The 20,460-nt window shown below is 38.2% G+C and overlaps 2 protein-coding genes across 3 annotated transcripts in view; both read right to left on the minus strand.

Annotated features, from left to right (window-relative positions):
• LOC141938234 (histone-arginine methyltransferase CARM1-like) overlaps positions 1–1,311 on the minus strand; it is a 75,581-nt gene extending 74,270 nt beyond the window's left edge. The window contains exon 1 of the mRNA XM_074856904.1: positions 1,143–1,311. Coding sequence (XP_074713005.1) covers positions 1,143–1,311 — 169 coding nt within the window. The remainder of the gene's footprint in view (positions 1–1,142) is intronic.
• Positions 1,312–7,734: 6,423 nt separating this feature from the next.
• Positions 7,735–20,460, minus strand: part of RFX3 (regulatory factor X3) — a 134,608-nt gene continuing 121,882 nt past the window's right edge. For both annotated transcript variants that reach the window (XM_074855477.1, XM_074855476.1), the window contains 5 exons: positions 20,294–20,443; positions 18,602–18,810; positions 17,468–17,621; positions 15,522–15,564; positions 7,735–14,589 (listed from right to left, as the gene is read on the minus strand). In XM_074855477.1, coding sequence (XP_074711578.1) covers positions 14,351–14,589; positions 15,522–15,564; positions 17,468–17,621; positions 18,602–18,810; positions 20,294–20,443 — 795 coding nt within the window. In that variant the 3' untranslated portion in view covers positions 7,735–14,350. The remainder of the gene's footprint in view (positions 14,590–15,521; positions 15,565–17,467; positions 17,622–18,601; positions 18,811–20,293; positions 20,444–20,460) is intronic.

Genomic DNA, 20,460 nt, shown 5'->3' on the forward strand with positions numbered 1-20,460 from the left:
GACATCATCTGTGCATCTTAAAACAGCCTATCTACAAGCAGCAGAGTCAGAGAGGATTATGTGAGGGCCAAGCGCTGCCCTGCTGGAGCGGTTTGGATTCCCCACACTGCACAGCGCATCCCGAGACTCTTGCTATGTTCTGCTGCCCTCTCAGCACAGCTGCCCAATCGGCAGCAGCAGCAGAGAAACAAACATAGTACTACTGTTCGTAAAACTATGAGTGGCTTCTTTACCTCCTTCCCTTTCTAGTTCCGTTATTTTGCCTCTTCCACTTGGCGCCATAGAAAGATATCAAGACCCTGCCCTTGAGATAAGGGGGAAGGACCTCTTCTGACCATCCTTGGCCAAAGTTACAGACTCAACAACGCTCAAGAACGGAGAAGAAAAACGACCCTGACGTGCGAGTCTGTACCTTTCCCCGATAAAGCAATTTCTTGCCGAGAGGCAGTTTGCCACCGACAAGGTTGTACCAGCAGGGAAAGCTGTTCCTCGGGGCAGCGCTTTGCGGGTCCGTGCAGACAAGACCAGTTCTCGCCAGCTGCGTGCGTGCCGCTCGTCTGGAGCTCGGGCTGGCTCCCCACCATGACTTTACTACTATTCCATGCCCACGTCCACCCCAGGGCCCGGCAAGCCCCAGGAAAGCGTCTGGAATGGCCACCTGCGCTGAGAGCCGAACTGACCCCGGCGGGGCCAGGGCTCCCGCTACCGAGACCAGCGCCCAGGGGCACGGGCGCCGAGCCCCCCCGCCGACCCGCACCGGGAGAGACGCGGCGCCGCCGCCCCCAGCCCGCACAGCGGCCGCACCGCAGCTCGGCCGCTACCGGCCGCTGACAGCCCGGGACGCGCCGCCCGGCCGCTACCGGCACCTGGCCCGAGGGCGCCGGCGGTGCTGAGGGAAGGCGGCGGCAGCCCCCCCGCACCGCGCCGGGGTCGCTTTCGGCGCTGACAGCCCGGCGGGCCACGGGGCCTCTTCCCCCTCCCGGAGCCGTCAGCGAGCGTAAGTGCCCGGCCCCCTCCGGGGCCAGTCGGCGGAGAGGGAGAGCGGGGGCCGCCCTGGGCGGCGAAGCCGGAGCCCCCCCCCGCGAGGGGGAAGCCGAGGGGCGCTGCCGGCCGGCCGGCAGCGGCGCGGCTCGGTACTTAACCGTCTATCACAGTCACGTCCGCGTCCTCCTCTCCCGGCCGGACCTCCAGCTGCAGGGCTTTACGGCTGGGGCTGGCGAGCTGCAGCCCCGCCGGCAGCTCCTCCCTGGCGAAGAACAGCTCCACGCTGCACCGCAGCGGCTGCTGTGCGTGCGGAGACGGAGCGGCCATGATCCCGCCGACCCCTTCTGCCAACGGCGGCTGCCGCCCGGCGAGTCACAGGCTCCGGCGGCGCGACTGCCGCTCCCACGTCCTCCTGCCAGCCCAGGGCAAGGCGGATGCGGCGGAGGGAAACCCGCTGCGGAGGCTTCGCCGACAGACGGCTTCCACGCCTCAGACACCTCCCAGGGCATCACTCCCGCCCCCGGAGCGCGCCCCGGCCGCTTAACGCGCCTGAGCGCCGGGCGGGCAGCGACACCTGCCGGCGGGCAGCGACACCTGCCGGCGAGCAGCGACACCTGCCGGCGGGCAGCGGCGCCTCCCTGGCGGTGGCCGCGGCGCAGCCCCGCTGCCAGGCGCAAATGGCGTGAGGCGGTGACACCGCCGTGACAGACACCGCCGTGACACCCTCCCGCCGGTGTCGGCAGCGGCCCGGGCGGGCGGCGGCTCCTGGTCAGCGCCCGCAGCCCTGACACAGCTGGTGGGGAGAGGCCTGCGACCGGTTTTGCAGGAGCTGCCGTGTTAGCATCGTCACTAGAAGCCCGTAGCAGTGACTTGAGGAGAAGGTTCACTGAACCCCAGATAATTTGGCTTTTCCCTCCCTGGTGTTTCCCCCTCGGACCTGTTTTCGAAGAGCGTAAGGGTGTAACGGTAATATTGCAGTAGGTGACGCTATTTTGCTATAGAAGTTTTCGCTGTTGAGTTTGGTTGGTTGGTTGGTTGATTTTTTGTTGGTGTTTGTGGGCGAGTGCGCGCCTCTGTGTGTCTGTGTCAGTGTGTGTGTGTGTGTGTGGGTGTCCATCCCCGCCTCGTCCTCGTAAAAGGAAAAAAAGCCCTGCTGGTTACTTCTGTTTGTATGCCCCAGTGTGAAAGAGACACCGTGAAGGTAAATTAATGAATATCTGAGAAGAGCTCTGAGCTTAAAAGTACTGTATGAAGTTTAAACGGGCCTCCTCTCATTGAGTTTCCAGGCTTTATTGTCTTAGCTACGTCAGTAATGGTCTTTGGATCCAAATGGTGACTTGGGCTATCCTGTCTAGCTGGCTGGAAAGGAAGCAAATGTACCCACCCCGACAGAGTTAAAAGGACTATCCTGTTGTACAACAAGATGATCTCCCGACTACACAGAGACTTGTTCCTCTGAGCCACTTAACCCACAAAACGTACCGAAGTGGCACACATGTTATTGAGCCTGTATACACACTAATGACTGGGATGGCTTGTCTGCAAAGACAACACAATTCTGCAATAGGACTGTTTTCTGCCTGGATTTAATTCCCCCTTCTGAGAATGAAAATGAGGTATCACCTCTTGATTCTTCTGTGAAGAACTTTGATGTTATTTACCCCTGTATGAAGGAGGAATAAGGCAGTCTGCATATGCCATCTGGTGTTCGTGCGTAGCTTACCGCACACAGTGCGTGCTTTGGTGCCCAGCTGGATTGCTTATACCCAAACCCAATTCCACAATCACTTAACTAACCTCTACGGCAAAGAATGGGGATTTCTGTGCTGTCAAATTCATCACTGCAGTGAAAGGTTGAATAAATATAAGTAAGGCAAGACTGCATCTGTTGAGCCCAGAATAAAGTATTTATAGGTAGCTGAATACAGGGCAAATGCTGGAGTAAGAGTTGTAGAAGTTCAGTGGATAAGTCATGCAGATGGATTCTGCCTCTCCTAGATGTGAGAGCCTGATAACATACCAGCCAAAATGGAGCAACTGGCAGGAGGTTGCTGTTGTTCACAATGCCCTGAAAAAGGTGGCAAGGGTAGTTTGGAGAGGTGAATTTTTTTCATACGTACAAGCAGACAGTAGAGTATCATTTTAGACTAGTATCTTTACTGGATGACTACCTCACCTCAGTAGAAGTGTGCCACTGATCACCTAGTCCTCAGCAGCAATACTACTTCTCACACCCATAAAGGGTAAACAGTGTCCCACAGAAGAGGCCTGTCCACTTCAGGCAATAGTTATTGCTGCTTTTACCACCTGAGTTTCAACTTCCAGCCTTGCTTCCTGTTTAGCTTCAGGCACCACCACTAAACCATTAAACTGCTACATGGCCGTGGCTCCAGTACAGTAGTTTTTGTCTGAAACAGTGAGAGTGATGTAGCAGGGTTGCTTCCTGAACCAAATACATGTGCTTTTTTTTTCAGGGGTGGGAGGGGGTGGGGTGGGGGGCATGGGTGGAAGAGGTCTGAGATAATTTCTGCTTTACAGCCCTTTGCTGTATTTGCTCATATACAGGGCAAATAAAGTAATTTAATTATCAAGTCCAACAAGAGGACAACGTATCTGGAAAAAAAAATCCATATTCCTAGAAGTTTGAGTAATAACAACTAGTGTGAGCTGGGATTACAGAAGATAGGGAATTTTGACTATGCCTTTTAGCCTTTAATGTACATCTTAAATTGTTACATGCACCAGCAAAGAAAAAACTTTCAACTGACTATCTATTTATGTTCTGCTTTTGTACTTTCTGATTATTTTCCTATCCAGATTTCCATCAGTCTCTTCAAACTATGGTATTATTCAAGAATCTGAGGAAATAACTTCAAGGGTTATTGCTCAAACTGTGTACTACTGTATCCCTCATATAGTGAATTCCACCAAAATTTGACTGGAAACGCTATTCACAATGTTCCTCACCTCACTGCAAATGCTTTATTGTGTAGAATGCACCATTTTTGTTTCAAAATTGATCTGTGGAAGTAATAGGAAAATAATTTTTAATCCAGTTTTTTCTTTCATTGTCTATCAGCAAAGGCAGCAATATCAGAACACATGAAATTAATGCTACCAACTAGTTCTTCACTAATAGTATAAACACTAAGTTTTCAGTATCTCTTGCTAAACCAAGTATTTTATATTTAGAAATGTGAACCAAATTTAAGTCTAGTGGTGCACCAATATATTCTATTAAATAATATTGTTAAGCTTCTCCTTTGACATTGAAGGCTAGATCTAACAGATCAACGAGCATTCGTTCCACTGGCATGTCCTGTCCATTTGCCAGCTACATGAACTGCTCATTACAAAAAACCCCTCAGAATGGGACAAGTGCTGTAACACAGAACTAGGTTTGAATTTCCAGTTGGACTGCTGGGTCTGAAGAGCCCCATTGCTTTTAAAGTAAAGACCAACTACAATTATGATCCTGCTTAGTGGGTTTAAAGATATAGGATCTGGTGGTGTTAAATGAGAAAAGTTCTTTCTCTTCCAGACATAGCAATAAGTTTTGTCTATAATGAATTTGCTACTTGACCACTTTTTAATTTTTTTTAAAAAGTCCACCCAAACTTTCAGGAATTTTAAATCAATTAAATTCCCCTTAATAGGAAAAGGATAAAAAAGCTTAGCTGTGGTACATTATCCAGCATAGATATTGCTAGGTATTTTGGCAATTTTGTCAGCAGAAACATCCTACAAGACATTTTCTTGCCTACCTGTAATGCAGTTGGTGCAGTAGAAGCATGAATTTGATTTGGATTTCCCAAAATAAGTGGATGGAGGTAAAGTGTACAGATAGAAGGATCATGGTTTCCAAAGACACTCAAAATGGACCCTCTACCAGAAGTCCACAGGGAGGGAATGATAACTTTTATGTGGTGATGATTAGCCATATTTATGGATAAAACATTTTTGTATTTCACACATACAGCCAAAGTAACTTCAGAACTCTTCAGTGTTTGCTTCCTTTGGAAAAAATGCACCTTTGAAAGCTCTGAGGGTAAGTATGGTTGCAAAAGCTATTGTGTGTCACATCTGTGACCACAACAGTTACACACTTTCAAAATCCTTTCAGAGCAGTCTGCCTTGACCCCATAGCAAGGAGACAGCTGCACCTAACAAATGTGAGAGAAAGCATCAGACAGTTCTGTCTGAGCTCTAAAACTAGCAGTGTTTGGGGATTTCTCTTTCATGCAGACATGAGATTCACGAGTTAGGTGGGAGCATTATTCTAACAGTTGAGCAACGTCAAAGTGACAGCTTTCCTACTTACTATCTCATGCTATCAACCTGAAATGACTTTGATATCATGTTGGTCACTGGTGGATCACAGACAGAAATCTTGCTTTTGTGACCCTGAAGCCAGTGGAAAGATCCATCAAGAACCTGGGGAGCATGCCATGCTGCTTCAGCTGCAAGCCTCCCTTTGTTGGTGAAAGTGGGCTTTCCAGGCTAGGGCCGTCCTGTTTCCTTGCTATGTTACTTACCACAGCTTTTGATTTTGGCTGGTTGCCTTTCTTGGGTGAAACTGGAGGAAGAAGAGGAGTCTAAACTTTTCTTAGGCATCAGAAATTTTTGAAAACCAGGGAAGTAAAAGGATAAAGTGATTGCTACTGTCCGAAGCAAAAATCACCTTGTCACTCACACGGGCCAGTAAATTCAATGCCTGTGTTGCAACTACACAGTTCTTTGTGACCCTAACTTAAATCAATGTGTTGTTATAGCAGCTTCTTCAGTTGTTTCTGCAGTCTTTCAGTATTGGTGGAAGACAATACAACCTCAAATTACAGCTTCTGCAAAGGACCAGTTCATGAACTCTTCTTCTAAAGTGCATACTAAACGGTATTCTCCCAGTGTGCTTTAACAACTCGTGTATTGTAAATATGCTTCTGCCAGTAATGAAAGAAGAATCTGAGCACCCTTGTGCTTTCAGCAAGTTGTCAGGACTTTCTAACCAATAAGTGTCTCCAGCAGCAGAGACACTAGCACAGACCACTTCTGGCAACAGTTTGAGCAAAGGTGGCTAAACCAGAACTGTGCCAGGACACCATCTGTTAGTGTGACTCCATTGTGGGGAAAGATAACATCCAGCTGCAAAGAGAGAACAGCTTGAGGCAGCAATTTTTTGATATCACTTCCAGCTAGATCTCCAAAAGTATGTCTTGATTTATTAACTACTAGTTACTAAATAAGCACTGACTGACAATGCCTTAAACTCTGATAATGAAAGCAGCAGCAGATTTTGTGTGCAGTGTGCCAGTGAAAAATGTCTATATGCAGAGTGATTCTTAATAGAATGGTTCTGCTCAGAATAAACTGTCATCAGCAGTACATTGTGGTCAAGGAGGGGTTGTTTTGTTTTTTGAATAGAAAAGTCCTACTGGTTAGGTTAATTCAGGTATTGGGGAAGAACATATACAAGGGGATTTAACAAAATTTGGAATGAGATCTGCAGAATGAAGTCAATAAAAACTCTCTCTAGCATACTGTTAACAGTGTCAAAAATGGATCAAGGTTTCTTCCTTGCCTTGGTCAGACACCTTTGTGGAAAAATAACTGTCTTATCCTTCAGGTGGCTTTTGGGATAGACCTTGATATGGAACTAAACAACTGATGCACATTGGATTGCTTCAGGTTGTATGACATTTTTCATAATTGAAGTGAATGCTTCAGATAAATGAAATTAAATACATTTAAAGTAACTTGATACTGAGTAATGTCACCTGTTGGCTATATCAACTGTAGTTGATGAGAGATCCCTCTAGAGGGAGACGTCCCTCTACAGATTTTCTTGTGCATGTGTGCTGGAGCAAGAGGTGTTTTCGTCTCACCAAGGCACCAGCTAGGAATTAATGTCTTAGTCTTGATTAGCAAACCAATTAGGAGTATTCTGTAAACATAGGTGTGGATGGTCACTGGTGTAGAAAATTTATAGTCTTGTTTGGTAGGATGCATTGTAGGAACCAGTACTGTACTCTACAAGTTTTTGGCCTTTATTTGAAATTAAAAAATAGGCAATGACTGGACCATAACCTACAGCTGAACTTCCTGAGAAAAATAAGCTTTAGTATGCAGCTTTTCTATCTTTACCACAGTTTTGTGTGAAATACCTGTTCTAATCTTGGTATCCAATAGTCATTTTGATATTCTAGCATCTATTACTCAGTGGGTCCTCTCCAGTTAAAATAACATTTCTTTATATGAAACAGTGCCTGCAAACACGTACTAGAGACACGTAAGATATACGACCTGACAAGATTAGGCCTTTGTCTATGTTTTGTGAAACTGTCAGAACATCCAATGCATTAGCATACTGCAGAACATTTAGAGCAAAACTTGCACAATGAATTGCTGGCAATGAATTGACACCACTAATTCCTGGAGGCCAAAGTCTGCACACCCCCTCACTGACAGCTGTTAACTAGCTAAATCTGTAATGGGAAATTATTGTTAATATTGAAATTAGTAAGTAAATTACTATCTGTATTTACTGGGAATGTGACAGCTACTTAACTGAACTGACACTTCAAAATATTTGCTTCTTTTGCAGTCTGAGACACACTCACTACTTAGTTCTGTTGCTGCTAAATAAAAAACTGCTGTCTTATTTAAAAGGTGTAAGTTGAAGTAATTTTTCTCTCAAAATCAATAGTACCACAATCCGAAATATCTGGCTATATAAAAACTGAAGCAATTCTGGTATGTTTGTAACAAGAAAACAAATTTATTGATTTTAAAAGACAAGACACAATTTCGTTTTGAAAAAACACAAGAAAGCTAGCCTGAGTTCAAGTCTGAAATATTCAGAAAAATCCTACTGTCTTTAGTATGTTCCAGTCATTTTTTTAAACAACACACTAAAAGTTAATATATATTTTTATAATTATAAAAGTTCCCCAGTTATTGTACAGTACACAATACAAATTGCCCACAAACTATTATTTAGCTCCTGCCAGTTTTGAGAGGACATGATATACTAAAAGATTTAGCATTTCTCACAAAAATCACATCAGGAAATACGTATTTACAAAATCAAATACATTATACAAAAAAAACATCACGTTATTCTGTAAAGATGTCTTCTTTAAATAATTAAAAAGTATATTCAACTGTAGTCCAAAAACTGGAAAAGAACATTACATTATCTCACACATACAATCTACAAAAAGTTGCTTACCTCATTTACATAATATATTCAGTCAACTGGAAAATAAAGTTGGACTATGTCCTAGTGTTATGATGTTTCTGTGCTGTGGGACTGAATAATGTAATCTGCCACTTACTAAGTGAAATTTAAATGATGGCACTTAAAAAAAACCCCAGTATAAAATAAATGCAACAAAGGAAGTTTTCTAGAAGGTAAGAAAGCCCTGAGTGATGATAAAATTACTGATTGGTAGCTCTAGAATTAACCTAATTAAAGTTTACCACCTCAGGCACAATTTTCCAAGGTTTTGAAAGGCACTCAAAAGTTTCTTTAACAGCCTCATTGGTTATTAACTGTAAATCCAAATTTTCAGTGAAGATGAGTGGAGATGGGCAACTTGCTTTGGTACAAAGTGATATTTTCCTAGCATTAAATTGCTTAATTGGGTTACTTTGAGATGGATATTTAATGTTTAAATACAAGGCAATCACTTTAATGTTGTATTGAAGGAAACTTTACTTGGGGAACCCTTTAAGTATTCTTTGTGTTAAAACTTCTTGCTGGTATCAGTGAGTCAAAGAGAATTGAACTGAGTTCCTGGTAAATACCAATCCATGTGAGGTTGTTCCTCCAAAGTCTAAATTCCTCTTACAAAGACATTTGCTATTTCAGAGTAAAGTTAATCCAGAACTGAAAACTCCTGTAAGATGTTTGCACCATAATCAAGAAAGTGCTTAAGAACATACAAAGAACATTTTCCTGATTTAGATTGAAGTGAGGCTCATTTGATGCTCATAGGCTTGTTCTGGGCCTTCTTCTCTACAGTGAATTTCAGCCTTAATGTGCAATCTACAAGAACAATTCTTACCAAATATTTAACTACTCAGGGCTTCCAATCCCAAAATGCTAATTTATTTTTTCAACAGGAAAAGGAAAAAAAATCGGAACAAGAGTTAAAATAATTTTCAAACTAAGGCATATTTTACTTCAAACAAACACTAGGCAGTCACTTTGTAAGTGGCTTTTACTATTTCTTAGTTAAACTGGTAAATTAAACTCAGGTCTACTGGCACATAAAATCACTAGCAGCAATGATCAAGGCATGCAAACTCAGAAGCATTTACAGTAAATTATGAATAAAAAAAGTTAAATTAAAACCCTTTGAGTATTGCATTTATGTTAATTAATTATGCATGAATTTGCATTAACTGACTAAAAATGTTTACAACTTACTTGCACTATACTACTGACGTAATTCTGTTAAATAACTTAAAATGAGACCCTTTTTTTACCCTCAGCTAGACTTAAATAAGTATAGCTGCACTTAGTGTTTGCTGACTGACTGATATTGCAAGAAACCAGTAGAAAATGTATTGTACTCCCACTTAGTAAGGTGGTGTTTCTATCTGTAAATTCAAAGAATCTCTACTTGCTACTACACTTGTTCCCTTGTTCTTGTAAGCAGCATTTGTAAGAACAAAGGGGCTTTTTAAAATGGCAAAAGGCTTGTGCAATTTCTAGGTTGCTTTTAAAATTCTGACATTCAAATAAGGGCCATCCAAACTGTACTCCTTTAGATGACGATGAATAAAATATCTTCATCTTTTAGCTAGTCATTATTGCAGTGACTGAGTTTAAAAGGAGTATCAATATAATTGTGCACTTTTTGTTGTTTATCAAAAACACTGCCAAAAAATTCAATGCAAATATACCAAATATTCTTCACTAAGCCTTCTTTTAATCCTTAAGAGTCTCTTTTACGGTACTAGAGTATTCCAATACTAACCTACCTCAGGAGATTTTCAAAATAGTCTGAATATATTTTCTAAACCTTTATCTTCTAAAGGCATTTTAAAGCAGACAACTTCATTATCTGAAGAAATAGATGTTTGATTTTCTTTATATATTTATGCAATTATGAAAACAAGGGAGCTAAAGTACTGTTTTCTATTAGGCAGTACACATCAATGGCAGTGAATATTTTGCCTACATCTATTGAGCCACCTATAACAAAACCACTCTTGTGTAGTATGCAAGTATTTACTTTAGACATAATTAAAAAAATTCTACAACACTATCAGCTATTTCAAAGGATATGCTCAATGGACTAATTAAATTATCTAAAAAGCTTTGTTCCCATCATGTTACTTACAATGCTCAAAGGGTTAATGCAAGGCATTATATGAAATTAATTTTCTAATACTAGAACTAAGCACTGTGTGTTTATGCTTCTATTCCAGTTTTTATTGTTTGTTTGTCTTAAATCACCAAACAAATTAGCAGAGATACTGGAATTCCATTTATTGATTTGTTTTAAACCATATACAAAGAGGATGTCCTCTTAAGAGAGACAAGGGCCCAATTTTCAGAAATTCATACTGTTCTCTCAAATGAATGAGTCTAAAAAACTCTGAAATTATTGGTGTATACTTATATTACTAATAAATCTATTTTTGATCAGCACTTTTATGGCTATCAATGGTTGTTTTTATTTTGTAAAAACATTCTGAATTAAATTGGATTGCAGTGCATCTCTAATATAAAATTTTTTCTAAACAGTGCAGATGTCAATTGATGAGAATGACAAAGACATCAGAGCATTTGTCCTAGGGAAAACAAGCTGAACAAAAAAAGTGTTTTAGATATTTAAAAATACCTCGCTTTAAATGAAATTTGTATATAGACCTATACATTCCTGAACAACAGAACATTACCTATTTTCTTATTTTTGAACTAAAGGCAGTGATGCTGTAAATAATCTTTTTATAGTTAAATAATTTAAAATCCATTTTCCAAATTTTTACAGAACTTTTCTTAAAAGAAGGTGCTTACAGCATGCTACAGTACAAGATCAAAACACAGAAATAGTATTTGAAAACAGAAAAAAAACCCCCAGCTTTAAAACTGATTTACCATGAAAAAGATGAAAATGTATCAATAAATTTTAATAAATATAAAACTTTTGAAAATTGGGCCCTGTGTTTTGAAAAGGTAGTTCAACAATACCCATTCCCCCACACTGTTCACTGTGCTATTTGTGCTAATGGGGGAAATGCCTCTAAAATAATTATTTTGGATGCCATGTCAAGATTAGATAAAACACATAAACCATGTCTACTCTCATAACGTCTACCCTGTGGATACATGCTACACCTCTCCAGAGCACTAACAGACTTCAGAGCTGGTGTGGCAATGCAACCGCATGCTACACATTATAGAATATGGACTGAGGTATTCGTATCTCTGTAGTTTAATGATTACTAAAACCCAACTATTAAATACCGAGAGTGTGCAAAATGTTTTATCTAGCAGTTTGATTAAAATTTCAGTAAATGTAAAAACGAAACAGAAGACCCCCAAACCTGTAAGTATAAAACACAGCTTACAGTAACATATCTCTTCTAAAAAAATCTGGTAAAATCTTCAGAATTTAAGCATGGGAATACAGACTCCATTCAGTTTTCTGAATCTGAGATAGTTCCAATTTGTTTTGAGAACTCATTGTTTTTAGAAGCTATGAAATACATTCCATTTTTGCATTCAGATTTTTGTTCAGTTTTGTTTTGCACTTTGTGAACAGTGTACAACTGAGTGGAGTAGGGAGCTAAATAATGAAAGATACTCAGGTCCCACCTTTTTTAGCAATCTAGATTTGCCTATTACAATCGTACTCTTTTCTCAGCAACAACAAATCCAACATTAAACCAATAAAGGACAATAATAAGAAAACATTATAGGTCTGTCAACACAAAAATTGAAACAAGTACTACAGTATTGAAAAAAGCTGAAAATGAAAAAAATGTTGAATTATTTCACTTTATTTTACTTGTAAACATCTTATAATGCACAATGAAAGGGAGTAAATATCACAGCTTAGTTTTAGCATTTTTGGTGAAGGGTACAGATGTGCTGATTTCTATGGAAAAATCAGGTCACACTGAGTGATATATGGGAGAAGAAAATCTATAATGAGATTCAGTGCATTTATGAGTTTAGAAATAATGAATATAAACCTCACTTCCACTTTTTACTGAGGCAAAAGCCATCTACTGACATTAGTAGGAATTATGCCTACATAGAATGAGCAGGATGGGTTCACCTCCCAATTCTTCAAAGGAATTAAAATTTAATTTTGTACCGCAATAATGTTAGGACATTTTAGTTGATGTGCAGCTGTATTTGGAGCATATGTAAACTCTAGCAACCAACTTGTTTGCTATAAAGACACTGTTCATGTTACATGCTCTTCTCCCATTTGGTATTTATGACTTTGAAGTAATTTTCAGACACACCAGATAAACCAAAATAAAAGCATCCCTAATTTTCTTACACAGTCTTTTCTGTAAAGTTGATCTTTTTGTGCTCTCCTTCAGTTTTTGGCTTTTTTGCTTATTTAATTCTACTATTTTAGTGTAGCAAATTCATGTGTCTGCAAAATGAAATGCTTAAGAAGAAAAATTTGAGTTGTTTAATGTCAATTAATATGGTCTCTATAAACTGTCATTATTTAATCATTAAAATGTATATCTGGCTGATACCCCACAAAATATAGAAATTGAAAACATGCACTGCATTATGTACCTGCTCATTTATTTCTTTTTAGTTTTTAAATTAAAAGTAGGCAAGGGTTTAGAAAATATATAATCATGCTTGGGACTATGGTCAATCTATTTTGACATTTGAAGTTGGTATTAAAGCTAGTTTTCCTTTCCAAATTCCCAAGCAAATTTTATTTGTAATAAAGTGAAATCCAGCTAGAAATGAGAAAAAATAGGTTTATTGTCATTCTAAGAGGGATATTAACATCATTTAATAATAAAAAAATCCTTTTATTCTTTTGAAGGCTATGTAACCTGTCCTTACTTCTTAGGGAATTTGAAAATGACAGGCACACCTTGTTGAATTAATTTAAGAGTTAAGAATAACAAAAAGTACTAAGTCTTAGCTTCAGTTCTGTTTAAGGCACCATGTAATAGCCGAGGTACAATGATCCCTGATGTACATTCTTAAAATGGCAATGGTCCATCTAGCCACCTATTCAAATTCTACAGAATTGGGAATAAGTACAAGTGAGGTGTGCCAGTTACACTGCCTTATCTAATTTTTGTAAAAATTTAATTCCACTTTAACAACAAGGAAATATTTTTGAAAGGAAAATGATGCAGGTTGCTACATTCCTTGCATTCTATAAAACATCTTTTCTAAGAGCAGCAGATTGAACCACTAGTAGGAAAAGACCTGGAATAGAAGGAAGTCATCCAAATGGAATGTTTTCCTGTATGTCCAGTTCAGCATAAGTAGCACGTACACTTAATATTAATAATAATAATAAAGTCACTTCTTTTTTAGCTTCAGTTTCTAACAACTACAGTACCACTCAACAGCCAAAAGCATGTGTTCAGTGGCCTCACATATAGAATCAGTAGTCTTCAAAACAGAGGAACTGGTATGCAAATAATATCTGGAACTGTTGATTTTAAAGGAAGCTTGCACTGTTTACATGATGGTCAAATAATTAGGTACGTTTATGACGTTACCACGTTCTGTTACAATTCTGTCATTTAAACTTGCTTCTTCCTCACAGAAAGAAACTAGGAGATCTTCCCAACCCTCCAGCATTATTACAAAAATTCCCCCTGAATGGTCACAATTTTATCAAAATAGTGTCTTCTCGTTGTCTAATGAAAAGCACCTTTTGTAACAAATTTGATACATCTGCTGTCAAATAAGTTTGCCTCCAGCGTAAATCAAAGAAAATAGTTCTTTTGATATTTCACAGAAGTGCATCTAATTAAAAACCTATCTATATGAAATCATCATCATAACTAATAATTAACATTAAAATATTTATAAAAAACTATGAAAAATTTAAATTATTATAACAGGACAAAAACATTAAGCTTTGCAAAAATCTTCCTTGCATTTGATACTAAGAAAACTCTTCCTATTGAGCGGCCAATGTAAAATGATTCTGTCTACAAAAAAAATCTTTTTTTTAAAACAGATCTGGCAAAATACATACACCCATTCCATTTAACAACTCCAATAAAATAATGTTCAGCACAGCTAAAATTTGACAACAGTCAGCCTTCAGACTTAATTATTTTATTTTCATATTAAACCCAAACGGCTAATGTAATGGGGTGTGTGTTGGGGGGTAGAGGTTTCATATTAGACTGCAGTATATGTATTTCCAGTAGCACTGCATTGTCTGATAGTCTGAGTAGTTGCAACAATGTGCTCATTATGAATTGGGTTCAGGAGGTTCTGCTGTACTCCACTCTCAAGCACTGGCTGCATGCAGCCCACCTGGAATGACTGGTTTAGCTCTGTTTTCTCCCTCTTAGCTTGTGGCTCTCCATTTTCATCCAGCTCTTCATCTATTTCACTTTCAACTTCGCTGCCCTCATCTGCACAAACAAACCACCATGAAACTAGCATAAAGGGAAGAAATTCTAATACAAGGGCCTTTATTTTGCAAATAGTTGAAATACAAAAATACAGGGAAGACTAGCTATCTGATAAAGCACAAACTGAAAATTTAGAATTTTAATGGAAAAAGTCAATTATTATCTCAAACAGGTAAACAGACTCAGCTTTGATCACTTGAGTTCACACTGTTGATACAGTATGTGGAAAAAACAACTTCAATCTCAAAAACGATCTCTAACAAACAATGTTAACTTTGTATTGTAAAATGCCTCTCACCTCTAAGACATGATTAACAAAAAAGTTGGTTACTTTTAGTTATAGATAGGGAAACTGAGGTGAAGAGATCTGGGGTGACTTCACCCCAAATTCTGACATACATTCTTACACTTGGGGTCAAGTGACCCCAAATCACTCAATTAGTCAGTATAAGAATGTATGACAAAATATGGCATGAAGAGATTATAAGGAACTAATTTCTTTCTGTCCTCTTCACTGACAAGTTATCTGACAACTACTTGCATGTAATTCTGCCTTCTCCACTTTGCAAAACATTTACTACAACATAAGCATAGTCCTGTCTCTTCCTACAGCTGTTAACCTCCTCTGTCCTGTCACATACACCTAAATTCTGCATAAAAATTGGAATATTTATTCTATAATAAACATCTTTTAAATGTATTCTTATTTTAAAACAAACCTATAATATTCTAGTCATTATTATATGCTGCATATTACAGAGCTAGCTTATTGTATCTATATATTAATGTATCTGCATAACATATACCTGCACTTTAAAGCATGATACAGCTCTAAATTCTGTTTTACTGTATTTTTAAAACATAAGGACTTATTTTGTTCAGACATATAAGCTTCATACAGAGTTACACAGTAGAGATATTAAAATGCTTACCTTTATCCATATTTCCAGGGGAGACAGCATTTAAATCACCAAACTGCAAAAGAAACAATAAATAAACTGGACACAGTCTTAAGCAAATGCAAACTTAAAGAGTATCTGTGATAGAGCAGACCTGTGCTCTACCAGTTTGAGGCTAGCATTCAAATGCATGACCTTGGCTGCTGCCACATCCATAGTACAGCAATTCATTTTCCATTCCATCCTAGTCTTGTGCTTATTAAGACAAGTATCACTAAGTAAACCCTCAAAAATTAAAATGGCAAGTACAAACTTTTTTAAGATTACTTCATCTGGGCCTTTGTTGCTTGAAGTGAGCTATTTCTGTGTTGTATAAAGCCATAAATTACAATGGATATCCATTCTGAACTGCCAGTGTTTTAACAAAAAGCTCTTTAAAATTTCCCAGAGACAACTTTAATTGTGCTGGAACAAAAATGAACATGTGTCACAGTGTTGGAAATTACTTGTAAGGTAAATGAAAGGCACTGCTGAGAAAGGGTTTACAATCTGGTAACCAGTTTACTTACATCAAAGAGAGAACTTTTCAAAAAAGTCGCTCACAACTTTCTTCCCTGAATCCTCTAAGTTTCTCTTATATAAGAATTGGCAGAGCAAAATGCCATCAATGAATCTCAAATCAAAGGAGTACATTATTTACATAAACATATTTCTAACCATAAATGATACCAGTCTTTTTCAGAAGAATTTTGCCAATACCTGTGTCCAAAGCTGGGAGAAGAGAGAGAAAAATGAGAATGCTTTTCTCAGCTGCAACACCAGTTGATACTGTCTTATGGTGTTTGTCATACCATAGTCTTAGACTTCCCCATTTTATTTCAGTCACAGTCATCAAATACACAGAAACATATAAAGACATGAATTTAATCAGTATTTACTACTTCTATTCTGCCCCTCTCACCTCCAAAAGTTTTGGGTTACTTACTTCCTCATAATATCTCCATCGTCAATCTACATAAACTTTTTAGAAGACCCTACACTACATTTATGTCTAAAATATACAATGTCTGTTAAGAAGACAAGAATGTCATAACTGTATACTCGTGTAGGACCATACTACAAATATAAGGCAGAGATTAAACAAATATACCCTTGGTGGGTCACTAAGCAGAAACACACATGATATAAAATCATTTGACAAATAAAGCTGAGACATTTCCAATTTCTCTTGAAAGTAAAGCATCTATTCATTGAAAAGAATTGAAGTGCAATTCTTTTATGACAATTAATGCATTCCACACTCAAAATAAAAGGTTAGATGAACTGGAAAAAAGAGGGATGAGAGAAACTTTTCCTTGCAGATGCCATAGATGAGCATAAAAAAATGGTTATGAATTGAAACTCTTGTTCTGTTTTTTAAACCAATAATCTTTGAAACACTTCTATGAAATTCAGCTGTTGTGTGTCTGTGCTGGCTTTATTACTGTATGTGAACAGTACTGTACAAGCCAAAATTCTGCATGTAAGCCATCTTTCTCAAGTCAGTGGGGGTACTCAGCTCACTTGTGCTAACATTTGTGTGGGAAATCAAAATGTGTGCAAATACATCTAAACAGATCCATGTAAGCAAGAATTTCCTATTACTCTGGGTTTTTTTTTGTTTTCACATAAAATGTTCAGTTCAAAAACTGGAAAAAGGTTGTATGTTGATCAACATTTTTCAAACTGTGCACATGAATCTATGCAGATTTGTGAAGGAGCAAGCTCATTTGGAAATAATTAGTTGTTAGAATTCAATGTGATTTTAGTACTCTGACAATCAACCAATGAAACAAGTTTGAAACTGTTGCATGTATCTGAAACCCAATCTATTGTTATATTGCAGAACATCCTCCACATAATGTTTAAGAAATGTGCAAAGATACATACCCAAATTCATCACTAAATCTATCAGTCCAGTCTCTTATATATTATCTTACCTCTCCCATAACTGCAATAGGTGTCTCTCCTGTTGCCTGAGCAACACGATGTTCTACTAAGTAAAACATGTATTCATCGTAAAGCAAGCGGATCAGATGAAATGAGCCAAAGCTAGCAGCACTGCGCAAGGTTAAATCTCGAATCACCATTGAGCTATTTCAAAATAGAAAAAAATATATATTTATGTATTATATGTCATAGTCATTTCAACACTTATCCATGCAGACATTTCACCTCAAAACCAATATTCTCAAAAGTAACGTTATCCTCAAATGTCTGACTTATGGTGTCTTTGGAAAGAGATGTCAGGAAAGGCAATCATTTGCTTCTCTCCCTTCTCTGAAGGTATTGTTGGGCACCACATTAGGTAAGAAATAAGCAGATTGTTTTGTTTTCAGTTCTTCTTTGTTTTGATATATGCATATCTACCAACTTGAAAGAAAAATTTTGATATATCCATAACTACTGACTTGAAAGAAAATTTCACTGAAAACAACTAAAATGGTAAGAAAACTATTCGATTTTAAACAAACTAATGCTTAAATAGTCTGTTTTGTCCACCTTCCCAGTACAAAGGTTTTAACTGCCATCATTTAAAAACTTAAAATCAGAAAAAGATAGGCTTGTGTGTACATATTATATTGACAAATTCTGATATCTTCAGCAAGTAGCTGCTACAGTAATTTTCAAAGAACCAGGTTTACTCTGATAACTGTTTCAATAAGCAGCTAACATGGAATGCATGTCTTAATGTTCTTTTCACACACTAAAGACAGGTTTTGTCTTCCTTATTTCATAAAGATAGATACCACAGTGTTTTAATAAATAATATTAAAAATAGTGACTTAATTGTGTAGTTATTCAAGCCAAACATTTCATATTATGTTTCTAACTCAGGACAAAATTCCACCTGCCTTCATTTGCACATGGCATTTAAAACAATAAACAAGGATCATTTAAGTCCCTGTCAATTTACAAGTAGCCCTGAGTTCATGGTTAACAACAATTTTCTGAAAAAGCCCCACATGTTCTTCATGACTTAGCGAGCCACTGTTTGATATCAGAACTGTCAACTTTACTACAGTGAACAATTCAGCAAATAATAGAATAGTTAGAAGTTTATTAAATACTACCTGTAGAAAGACCATTTTAACAGAAACTGCCGTGCTGCTTTAGGAAAGCTGGGTCTTCCTTCATATGGTTTCAACGCTTGCATCATTACATTATCAAGCCAGGCAGCCCACTGCTCCAGAGTGCTCTGCTGTTGAAGAGTCATCTTGAAATCTGTTTCTAGTCTCTGAACCATGTTGTCATCACACTGGCACACCCAGGAAGCCTGCTCCTGTTACAGCACATGGCAACTCTTAAATTAACAATACATAAGCCAAAGCACAGACTGTAATTCTCTCTCAAAGATTAAGCAACTCAATGAATGAAAAGGACAAAACCCACTTACTAGACAAACTAAGAAGCAGTTTTTATGTTTATCATAATTTTGTTGAAAGCAAATGGGTGCAAAAAGCATAACATATAAGAGCAGACATCAAATAAAGAATTGAGAACAAACAATGGAAACAACACAGGTATGTTGCAGTTTTCCACATTCGTTTTCAAAAAACGCTTCTACTTTCCTCTTCATAATTTTTCTACTGAAATATTCAGAACTTGTCAGTCTTTTCTGAGACTATAGGCAGGGCAAGAAGGAAGAACAGTTAAATGGGGGCCTAAAGTAATGAAAGAAGTACCAAGAAATCAAGTGCAAGGTTCCATTTGTTCTGAAGAAGTTAAGCTTAAAGACAATTTCTGTTATATCATCTTATAAAGAAAAGCTTTGTATGTAAACAAAGATCATTCTGTTTGTTGACTACAGGCAGTAATAGATCATACATTAAATAGGGAAACACACTCTACATACAATAACAAGCAATTTAGTCACTGTTACCAAGTTTAAATAGGGCTAGCTGGTCAGTCCAGAAACTAAGAGACAAAAATTAAGACTCACTAACTGCAAGCCATGTCCTTAAAACGCTAGCTATCATGTGCCAAGCTAACACCTCATTCACACACTCTATATCCATGTTAATATATTAAAATACTTAATATACTGTATCTTTGGACAAGTACTATTGACTGACTTCTGTCAAGATTATTAACAAGTACATTAAAATACTCATTTACAAGGAAAAGAAACATGCATAGAACTACCAGTAATCTGGAACTTTGCTGGGGAAAAGGAAAAAAATAATTTTCCTCAGAGTAGCAGAAACATGTGGAGTAATTAAGCTTAGTGACAATATAAACTTACATTCTTTAACTAACTAGAAACTAGTTCTAATCTGTATTATCTAACTACTTATTCAGGAGATCTTGCAAATTTAAGCATAGGCACTTAGATAAACTAACGGTATTGTCTTTGAAATAACGAAACACTCTACTAAAAATGATGTGCATGTAATGACTTTTAGAAACATTCAGAAGCTAAGCTACTATCTGGGATCTAATTCTAAGATATCATTTATGCTGTGACTAAGACATCATTCACGGTACCCATTCTAAGAATGTATTTGCTCTATATTTGCATAGAAGTTGGAAGAGTATCTGCACTTCAAGACAGTAAATGGAAACATATAACGGTTCTGAGTTTACTTTCCTGAAGTGCAAGCTGTCACGTTTGGACTGAATCACTGAATATATGAATCAGCACAATGTTTTCACTTCACTTTCTTGATAGAACAGTGACAGCTAACAATGAAGTTCAAAATCATTGAGGAAAAAACACTTTTTTTTTCAAAAAAAAAAGCCTGTTATTTAAAGATACATTTTACCTGAACATTGGCAAAATCAACACGGTTAAGATCATTGAGCATCTGGTTGATTTGAGAAGTATTTTGAAGCACAGCACGAGCTGCTTGAGCCAGGTGATTAAGAGATGTGTATCTTCGCAGAGTCTGGGCAAAGGCACTTACAGCGGCAACCTATGAAGAAATTTATT

This window comes from Strix uralensis, chromosome Z, assembly GCF_047716275.1.
Source record: "Strix uralensis isolate ZFMK-TIS-50842 chromosome Z, bStrUra1, whole genome shotgun sequence".
Classification (NCBI taxonomy): Eukaryota; Metazoa; Chordata; class Aves; order Strigiformes; family Strigidae; genus Strix; species Strix uralensis.